Source organism: Anneissia japonica, unplaced genomic scaffold, assembly GCF_011630105.1.
Source record: "Anneissia japonica isolate Jap-2015-1 unplaced genomic scaffold, ASM1163010v1 scaffold426_len1935630_cov189, whole genome shotgun sequence".
Classification (NCBI taxonomy): domain Eukaryota; kingdom Metazoa; phylum Echinodermata; class Crinoidea; order Comatulida; family Comatulidae; genus Anneissia; species Anneissia japonica.
In genome coordinates this window covers 1,564,215-1,575,193 of record NW_022713172.1, presented here as the reverse complement: position 1 = coordinate 1,575,193, position 10,979 = coordinate 1,564,215, and the positions used below count along the sequence as shown (strand labels likewise).

Below are 10,979 nucleotides of genomic sequence, written 5' to 3'. Positions count from 1 at the left end.
TAGCCGTACATTGTTCACGTGACTTGACTTGAAGGATCAACTGAATAGTAGAAGCATCCATTATAATCTTACGGAAATTATCGCTGCCAATTTCCAGGGTATCCGGCCACCACTCTAGGGAAATATCCTTGGAACAATCTTAATATCAGCTGTCGTCCTGCACGTGCATCTAATCCCGGTGACCCCCTGGTCGACTGGGAATCGGCCCATAATATAAATTTGTTTTCTAGTACCTGCTATATTTGAACTAAATATTTTGAGCACTAACGTATTAGGCTTACAATACAACAAGCATACAATGTTTCAACGACTATTAATCGCGATGTCTGAGTCTGAGCATGGAGGAATGATGTTTGTTTTAAAATGACATTTTATTGACCGTGACGTGTGCCAAACTTGAATGTAAAGTATCGTAACCTTGACCAAATAACATTTTCTAAGTAAAAATAAGCAAAGCCATGCTGCAGAAACAACAGTTACAAGCAATTATAAGCCTAAAAAGGGGTTACAAATAACTGAAGATTTCTAAATGAATGTTTGAACGTAGACCTATATTTCTCTGTATTTTAAGATAATAGTCTTTTATTCACATATGGGTATACAAGAATAAATAGATGATTAATAGTACCATGATTGTACTATTATGACTGAATATTAATAAAATAGGGAACCTAAATGAGAAAGCGCCTCAATTTAGCTACCGGTAGTCGAAAAAAAAACTGATGATGAGGAGGTCTATATTGGCCCATGGAGCTTTACATTTTACTGCAGCTTCATGATTACTGACGACGTGTATTCGAAATAGCTTTTCGAAGTTAACGTGCACAGATCATATAAAATAAGTACGGCGATGTGGCTCCTAGTGACTGCTTTCTCTGTACGCACCGTACGTTCACGCTGAATTTTCTATTAAAAAGGTGGTGGGCGGTGTCCGTAGGTACCTGACCCGGGTCCACTTTCTTACACCTTTGGGTCGAACTGTGAATATTAGCCCTAGGATGCCGAAATGAAGGAGAATCGAAATCCACTCGACCATAATTATATACAAATATAGCCACTAATAAAAAAAAAATATTAGGCCCGCGGCCCATTACGTCCTAATTAACGACACAAACTTTCCGAAGTTAGGATATGTGATATAACTGTCTGGCTTTCAAAACGTTAATATTCAGAACAAACCAATTAGAACCGTACCTTAAACTCCATGGTACTGACGAAATTAATGGTTTTTAGACATAAGGTGAAGACGTGAAAGTTCCAATCGTCACTCAATTACATTTTTTATAGTAGAACTGGAGAGCTATGTTATTTATAATAACATCGCATGGCTATGACAAACGAAACGTGTTTTCCTTTATGCTAATGAGGTGGGGGAGCAAACAAGAATATAACAATGCACGACTATCCTAATCCAGACTAATTACTTTCATAATCCTCATTGGTGATATATTTTCCATATCAGAGAGTGTTTTGAACAATACAAACACAACTATCATAATAATTCATAAGTTGCCTTCGGCACTTTGATATGGCAAGTTTTAAATTTTTTTTTGTTTAAATAGCCATACTATAATTTTGTGTTATAAATTTATGTTTCGAAGCAACGCGATGCTACAAAGATGGTTTCAGATAATACTGAGGCCTTCAGATAATAGGCCTAGAACAAGTTGGATAAATAGCTAGTGGTTGATGATTCTTTGTTTTCCAATCCTGGCAAACTTTCAGGATATTTTCTACAATAAAAATAACTTTACCACCCCCCCCCCCACCATAAGCCTAGTAAGTTTACATAATCGATATAGTGATCAGCTTCGCATATTTATTATTACACTATGGAGTTCAATCACAATCATCAATATTGTGGAGCCTAAACAACTAAAAAAAAAACTCAATATTGCAACCACAAGTCCAGCGTGACAAAATGTGTAAGTATAAAAACGTATCAAGTACGGTACTGTACATAAAGAGAATTATTCAAAAACGTTCTATATATATTATCCTAAATACGTTGGAAGTACAAAGTTTATAAAAGAATGTAGGATGACAACATGGTTTTGAATAAAAAATAAATTATTTAAATAAACACATATAATGGTGGAGAAATAATTTATAGCAAAGATGTCATGCGTTTAGATAGAAGTATAATTTCTTACAACTGCGTGTAGTGCAGCTTCTACAACTTCTTAATTTATATTTCTATATTCACTATTAAGCTTGATTTCCATAAAATTGTGTATTAATTAAGTATTGTCTGTTCTAAAACACTGAAGTCTTACTTCACATTCTTGTGATTGGTCTAGAATCCAGTATTAGTGCTTTACATTGCGATATATATTTTTTTTAACAGACAAGCGTTATGCCTCGGATTTACACAAAGTTTTGTGAGTTGGGAAGCTTGGGAAGTTTTCTGCCAGTCGATTGCTGCTTTCGGAGTGGTGGACGGATGATCGTTGTTGCGTCATTCGTCTCAATACTATCTAATGATATTTGCTGTTGAATTGCACGTTGTCTTTCTTCTTCTTCGCGGTTTTGTTCCTGTTGCTGCTGTTGTTTTTGATGTTGTTGCTGCTTTAACCGCTCTTCTTCCTTCCGTCTGCGTTGTTCTTCCAATTTTCTTTCGTTTTCTTCTTCAATAAGTTGTTGTTTTTGCCGATATGTTTGATTTGTTCTTGGGAGGTGAATCTGCTTCTGATACAGCTGCTCTTGTAACGCTCTTGCGTGCGCGTATGATGGTGTCTGATACTTAGGCTTTGACTCATCCGTGCGCCCTCGTTTGTAGCCGAAAATAACGAAACAACCAAGTAATATAATAACCGCAATACAGGCGATAACAATAGCAACCACGTTAATAGTCGTAAAGCCAGAATTATCATCAGCAGCGCGTTCAGCTTCTGCAAAAGCAAAAAAAAAGTTTTTCCCAAGTTTTGATGATGATAGAGGGCGCTTTGAATATTTTCTTAGTAAGTTTGTCAGCAAGGTATGCAAAAACTAAAATTAAGTCTAATCTATGAGTTAATAATAATAATAATAATAATAATAATAATAATAATAATTAGGCGCCCTTCCAAAAGAGACCTGAGCGCCGTACACATTAAAACATAGTTATCAATACACATGTAAAAAGGTATATGACAAACAATATATAATTGTATCATATATAATTGTATTATAAAAAAAAAACAAAAGTTGTCATTAATGTAATGAATTCTTACTTTGTACGTCACAGTTATCACCCGTCCACTGGGGCAAACATAAGCATTGGTAGGCAGCATTGTCAGTTGTGCATTCCCCCTCATTTTGACAAGGATTGGGATTACATGGATCGACGACATTTTCCGTAATCCGTACTATTTGCAAATTGCAAAAACAAATTAAGTATTATACACAATTAATTTTTTTCGTTTTAAATACATATTTCAGATTACATAAATGCTTCTTTTAATTATTATTTCGTGAATCAAGCCAAGCCAACACCATGGAACACTTTCTTGAATTATTGGAAGCCTTGTATATCATGGCTTTTAAAAAAAATCTTATTTTACTGATCTAATATTTAATACAATTTTTAATGTTTTAATCGTTTTCTGAATGTCTGTGCAGTATGTCTATTGTTAATTAATAAATATTACTTTGATGTTTTTATATTACTCTCCTTTGATGTTCGAATATTACTGTTCTGTATTATTGTATCATTTAATTCAGTCCTGGACTGCGACTTTGATATTGAATAAAATGAAATGAAAATGACTGAAATGAAAATATAGACCACATGATTCATTTTCACACGCGTTATTAATAATGATTCCATAATAATGATTGTTAATGTTATGTCACAGATGGTTATGCCAATCTATTTAGTATTTGTGATACAGATACTCATTACGTTGCCATGAATTGTCTTGTCATAACCCTATACAAATAAACTGAGAGATTAAGCTTTTTTACCAGTTTGACGAACTTCAAAACAGCACTAAAATTGGTGGACTAATTTACCTGTAGGACTTGTGGATTGTTGTATCTCTTCCAGAGTGGTGACCACATTGGCCTGCGTTGTAATTTGCTCTGAAATGACGATCGGTAAAATTAAAATCTAAAATATACGCTGCAACAACTTAAAGATAAATCGAGCTGTATGCTCGATATATATATAATTCCATAGGCTATACCTACTTTAATTTCTTATAGATTTATAAAGGTTATTAGCTTTAAAAACAACATTTTCTACGATATTATTCCTAACTTTTGCATTTGACAACTTTTAAGGATATTTAAAGGATGTTATCCTTTTAATGAGCAATTCAATATTTTCACTACAAACGGGACTTTGATAATAAGTTTAATATTGTAGAAAGTAACTTTTCCTATTATTTTCTTACCTACTGTTGTTGCTGCTGGGACAGTGGTCTGGATTGGTTCAGGTGTAGTGGGCGCTAAAATAAACAAAATGAATTCAATTTTAAAAGCTTCTTTAAATTAACATGTGACAGTGACAAGTCAGTTGGTCATTTGGGGCCCTGAAACAAGACACATTTTTTTCTTCTTCTTGCCTAGTTGCCTCTGTTATCATTACAACATAACAACATAGGATTAATAAAACAGGAAAGAAAAAGATAAACTGTTTAGACTCGGGGGGGGGGGGGGTTGTCAAAATCCCGAAGTCAGTTGGTAGCTTGCAGACAGAATCAGCAAATCTAGCAACCAAGCCTCCCTGCCTAGAATATCATCTTAATTTCCACAAGACATAACAGTACACATGATGCTCTCAAACTATGTCTCCTTATGAGGCTTACAGAGATGATTGTTTTTGGTCCTGAGAGTTTTGAACCCACCCAGGCCCGGGATTGGAAGACAGGCATCTTAGCCATCAAACCACAACTCCTTAACAATTTATTAATACGATCATAACTCGAAAACGCATAGATATTGAAGTATTAAATACATATAAAAATGGTATTAGGCCTTGTTGTGTACAAACATGAACTTACCTTCAGTTTTAGTTGTTATCACTTCTTCTATAGAGAAATGGAAAACAATTATGTAATAATGAAAAACGATATCTTGTTGGCAATGCATTTGAAAATTAATTTACTTTTTTGTAAAACTAGTTAATTTTCAATCGTTTATACATCTATTACATTATTTTTAGCATTTTATGACGTATTTTAATGCCTTTTTTACACATTCGAATTCTAAGTTTATGTATCGTGATTTTACAAAAAAAGCATACTTAATGATAGATATCACTCTAGATAAACATATTACAATATTCGTTTGTTTAAAAAAAAATAATTTGCTGGAGGTCCCTTGAGGCCCTGGGCCCCTGGCTCTAGCTAGTGAGAGCTCATAATGGTCTTATCTCTGCAATTGTTTGTATAATGTTCAGTATTTGTTGCTCTCTTTTTGTTAATAGGCCTACTATTATTTACGATACGATACGATACTCCTTAATTGTCTTTTAAACAACATGGTAAAAATGGTTGATTGATCCGATAAGTATTTTATTGTATGCGATTGTTGCCTAAAATGAATTTCCGCAAAGACAAAATAAATCTGAATCTGAATTATTAATAGGCCTTATGGCTTATAATTTAGGTAAAAAAACAATAACATTTAGTATTTACCTGTGGTGGTAGTTATATCTTCATCATCAAGAGCTAGATACAAGAGAAAAAGTATATAGATCTGGTAAAATTATAGTAATAAATGTAAAGTGGACTTTTGGCATGAATAAGTTCTATCATGAAGGAATTCCTCCTCTAATAAGTTCAAAAACATAATTCATTCTGTTTTTTAACTAAATATAAAGGTATGATTTTATGATTTATTTTAAGACCCAAAAATAAATGATTAAGCATTATGGATATCATGGAAGTGTCATTTATTTATAACTGGGCGATTTCATGTTTTATAAAAGCAGTTAATGTAGTATCGAAATGGTTGAAGGCCAACGTACCGAAGAGGGCAATATCATCTATAGCAATATCGCTCGTCTGCTCTGAGCCGCGTACCGTCTCAAATATGATCTGAAATGATTAAAAACCAAATAAGAATAGAAATAGTTTGAATATGCTCCCCAAAATTGACATGGCCATTTCATTCTAAGGCTCACTTTTATTTTAGTATCATCAGGAATAATAAATAAAAATAGAATTCTTTTTTTAAATTAGGTCTACACGTCATCATGTTTCAATAAGGGAGAGTTTTCAAACTTACGAAAACGATAACGAATTACGAACACGTCATTATCATTATCGTCATTCGTAAGTAAAACATTCTTGACAATACGCTGTACTAAATATGATGCTTGATTAATGTAAAAGCATGAATCGCCTACGTTGTGAAAGGTATGCTACGGTAGGAGAAGGGTTGTCTAAAAATTTGATGACGTAAACGTATTCGTTATCGTTTTCTTAAGCTTGCGAAAAGTCCCTAATTAATACGGTATGCGTCACGAATTGCATTGTAGCTAAAACGGGTTTTACTCCACAGGTTGAAACTTTATAAAAGGCGCTGTCCATTATAATTTATAGTATTTAGGTCTTTTTGGAATACTGACCTGGACACTATCACCAGCTTTTATGACATTGTTACCTTCCTTCCATTCATCACCTTGGTTACCAGATACGCTAAAAAATATTTGTTTCTCAGAAAGTAACTCACAATCAGACGAATAGACGTTTAAAGTTCCCATTCCTTCTCCATACATGTGGTAGAAGAATAGAATTCGCACCCAGTTAGAAATGCTGTAGCACGGCGACACAAGACGTGCTGTGTCTCCTGGTTGTAGGTCCAACGTTCCGGGAATATTCATTAATATCATGTAAAAGTTGTTCTCTAAAATAATAAATGAATGAACACATTTTTCTCACAAAATTAACATACATATACATTTTATATTGCTTTTAAAATATACACATTTTGGTCACTAAAGTTTGCATGGAAGGTCATGCAAAAGTTATAATAAACGTTGTGTTTTTGCTTGGTTAATAGTTAGTCACAGTTGCAATCTTGAATAAAATTATTTTAATGTTCGTGGTCATGAAATATTTATGGTAATTTTGTTTAATTCTGTATGTAGTCTCTCTACTGAATATATAATATATACAAATAAATACAAAGCATAATAATAGACATTATAAGACAACAACATTTCTTGCAGAAAATATGTCTTCATCATAATCGTACTACTCACGAATTCCATTTGTATGGTCACCTGTCGGCCCTGTTGACCCGTCCAATTGTCGAAGCCACGAGGTCCCAAAATGGTATATCATATCTGTATCATCTGTTTGATCTTGTTGATATCCACACGAATCTGATTCGAAAGTACACACTATGTTGGCTGTATAAAAAAAGTACAAACTTATTTTAAGCGTAGAGGGTGCTGTTGAACTTGGCTTACGATTACAAATATCGTACACCCGTTTCTACAGTAAAAAAAAAAACGAAACGAAGTGTCTTTAATTCAGAATATATAGGCCTAAGTACATACCCTCGTCAAGATATTCTTGTGGATCTGTAAAATTAAACATAAAGTGACTTAAATGAATTACAATTGAATTCAACTCAATGTAAATTTTATATTATAGGCCTACCAATAAAATGCACAAAATTACAATACAATGTCACATCACAACAAACCTAACGACAATAATTTAACAATTCCCCTTCTGTTTGACAGTCTATCCGAAATAGGATCGACACTAGACCAATTGTCTAACCAAACTAAATTTTAAAAGCCTGTTTATAAGCCTATTTACTTAAATACAATTTTGTTAACATTTTTATTAATTTTATTTAGGCCGTATTTCTTTCTGAATATATTAAGATTCTTAAAATCCAAGTTAAAAAATGCAGCCGAAAACTTTGTTTGAATAACAGTAACAATGATAAAAAACCGTCATTGGCAGTCAGTGATGTATTAAAGCTTCATATTTGTGCTTTACCTGTATTTGATTCTGGTTCTGTCCCTGTAAAAATATTAAAAGAGAAAAAACCAGGTGTCAATATCGTGTATCGTGCATCAGACACAGTAAAGACAGTGTCTTAGTAAATATTAATAAATGGTCCAAATTGGGTTGTAGTACTTACTTTTCACCGTGATATCATCAATAGCAATATCACTGTTATTAGTTTCTCCTCGAATTGCTTCAAAAACGATCTGTAAATAATGGCAATAACCTTCAATCAATTGATGATTTTGATACAATACGATTACAAATTTAGTTTCTGATAAAATAGGCCTGCCTAAGTTTTAAAACTAACGGGACCATTCATTTTAATGTACCTTAAATTCTCCAACATTCGCTTGTGAAAAACCGGCTAACTTCCATTCATCCCCTTGGTCACCTGTGATACTAATTACCGAAAGGCCGGGCGGTGATACCAAAGTGCAATCAACGAGAAAGACGTTCAATTGTCCGATTCCATCTCCGTACATGTGGTAGTAAAACGTTACGTCCACTGATCTACTTGCTGGGTAGCAACTGGATATAAGGCGCGCTTTGTCCCCGGGGCTGTACACCTTGTTCGGGAGGTTCAACAACACCATGTAGAAACCGGTAGCTAAAGAATATTTTTAAGAGAACATGAATGCGATAATAGGCCTACTTTAAAAAATACTAGTCACATTTACTACATAGACCGATGATCCCACACCCACTTCACATTTTGAAAACATTCACACCCAAAAAGACTAAAAAACGTGACTCTATAAACTACAATGCAATTTTATGAAGCTTGAGATACTTTTTTTTTAAAGTTATTTTTTTAGGATTTTGATTCTATCCTTACTTGCTCCTTCCGTGTGGTCAGTAGCAGGTCCCGACAAACCCACTGTACTCCTTAACCATGACGGTCCGTAATTTCGAATCCACTGAGCGGGCTCAGCCTCTTTAGTAAACCCACATTGATCTGTTTCAAAGTCACATACGTATGTTTCACCTGGGGAAGAATAGGGCCAAGTATAATGATATGGCTCAGTGTAACGTGAGTCACGCACGCAAATAACAATTGAAGGATTTAAAGATTTTTTAAAATCTAATACACAACACGACATAAAAATGCATATCAATAACATACAGTATATCAATAAATCACCACCATGTGTCATTTTCAGTACGCGTATTTCACTGCTATTAAAGATTCAAAATTCTATTTACTGTATATACATCAAGTACAATACATGAAATTTGTTTTCCTGAGCTGGGAATACACAAAATATACATACAAATTAAATTACAAGACAAAATATTTAACATATCATACAGTGCATAAAATATCCAAATTACAATTCAATTCAATAAAAGACCATCTAAATGCTTTGAGTTGTAATTAAATGGCCAAAATTAGAGATTAACTATCTTGTGAATACTTTATTATCTGTATATAGACGAAAGGCATATATGGCAAAAATTAGGGGTTTTTTTTGTTTTTGTTTTGTTTTGTTTTTTGTTTTTGTTTTTGTTTTTGTTTTTTGCTATTACAGACGATTTCTATCATTCTATAATTCACATATTTATTCAAAACTTTAATATTGTCAGAACCACAAATTCCTTGTCCTCTATGCTTGATACCCTCAAGTTTGCTCACCTCAGCCTATCAAATGGTGATCTTAGTAGTAGGTACAAATGGGAAATAATACATAAAATAAAATAATCAATGGCAGAGCTAGGATTTAGCAATGGGGATGGATAATGCGATTTGCGAAGCGCAGATTTGTTTCGAAATGTGAGGGGGAATTTCGTGAGCCCAAACCCACCTTAGGCCCACCATGGTTGGCATGTGAGGTGCGAACATTTTAGGAAATAGAGATGACCGCAAATGACACTTCTATATAGTAAAATTCATCGTCATCATTACCATTATATAGTCAAAATGAAGCGCCAACAAATTTCTCATGATATTTTACTAGCGATTTTCGACAACCATAGATATCTAATTAATATGTGCGATGTATTATAGAAAATAAATATTAAAAACATTGTCTTTGATGTACTTAATTTAGGCCTACCTACTTCAACGCCTAGTCCACGCAAGGGATGAAGTGGGAACATTTTGGGAAATAGTACCTCTACATTACCGGAAATGACACTCTTATATAATCAAATGCTTCATCATCATTGAAATTAATTGCTGTGATGTTTCATTAAAAATGAAACTCAATTGTCTTTGATGTATATTTAATTTACTTTACCATGTGCAGAAAAACCAATCTTATTATTTATTACACGCTTTTTCTCATACTTCTAAAATTATAATCACGCGCACAAGAGTCGTGTATTATAATTTCCAGGCATCTTCTTGACTTAAGAAATTATTACATTGCGGACGAAAAGGGAGGGATCAATCTCCGCCCCATAACAATATCTGGGGACGTGTCCCCTGTCCCTCATTGATTATGGGTTTAGGAAGAGGCATCCCCTTCCATTTGATTTTTTTTTGGAATTAGCAGACGGCTAGACGTTGGATGACATCTGAAAGTTTAGCTTGAAATAGAAAGTAGGCCTAGGCCTATATGTTTTACGAGAGTAGCCTACTACATGTAACATGTAGGCCTATTACATTTTTCGAGGTCACCGAAAGGGGGGGGGGGGTGGTGCAAACAAAATTTGAAATTCGGCTAAATAAAACATAATTTGTGCATACAACACTTTGACTATATTCAGGTCAGATGGTTTTTGATGACTAATTTATGGCACCGTAATTGCGGAACACCAATATTGTAAACGTAACTTTCATTGCACTCCATTATTAATGAAACAAGATACCGTATGATATTACCTGTTATGTGTGGTATCCACAAACAGCAAGTGAACAGCCATGTCAATAGAAAGCCTCTTGAAAAGTTGTCAACCATTTTATCCTCTGAAAACTTGCATCCAACATCTCTGTATATAGGACACTTTAACTCCCTGTCTCTTATACACAGCTAGATGTGTATAAGAGACAGATCTTGTGAATACTTTATTATCTGTATA

The 10,979-nt window shown here is 33.9% G+C and overlaps 1 protein-coding gene across 1 annotated transcript; it reads right to left on the bottom strand.

Moving 5' to 3' along the window:
* Positions 1-428: 428 nt before the first annotated feature.
* On the bottom strand, positions 429-10,904 carry LOC117108343 (MAM and LDL-receptor class A domain-containing protein 1-like). The gene is made up of 15 exons (XM_033250330.1): positions 10,783-10,904; positions 8,794-8,943; positions 8,288-8,565; positions 8,092-8,161; positions 7,947-7,970; positions 7,493-7,516; positions 7,193-7,342; positions 6,557-6,834; positions 5,954-6,023; positions 5,622-5,654; positions 4,986-5,012; positions 4,377-4,430; positions 3,994-4,062; positions 3,213-3,347; positions 429-2,891 (listed from the first exon to the last, which is right to left on the bottom strand). The coding sequence occupies exons 1-15, from the start codon at positions 10,856-10,858 to the stop codon at positions 2,368-2,370; spliced, it is 1,962 nt and encodes a 653-aa protein (XP_033106221.1). The 5' UTR covers positions 10,859-10,904; the 3' UTR covers positions 429-2,367.
* Positions 10,905-10,979: the final 75 nt, after the last annotated feature.

Excerpts from the sequence above, each read along its gene's own strand:
- LOC117108343 (XM_033250330.1), bottom strand. The coding sequence starts at position 10,858 with ATGGTTGACAACTTTTCAAGAGGCTTTCTATTGACATGGCTGTTCACT. Across the intron at positions 4,063-4,376 it reads CCCAGCAGCAACAACAGTAG|AGCAAATTACAACGCAGGCC; the intron begins GTAAGAAAATAA and ends TCGTCATTTCAG. Across the intron at positions 2,892-3,212 it reads TGATAACTGTGACGTACAAA|AAGCTGAACGCGCTGCTGAT; the intron begins GTAAGAATTCAT and ends TTGCTTTTGCAG.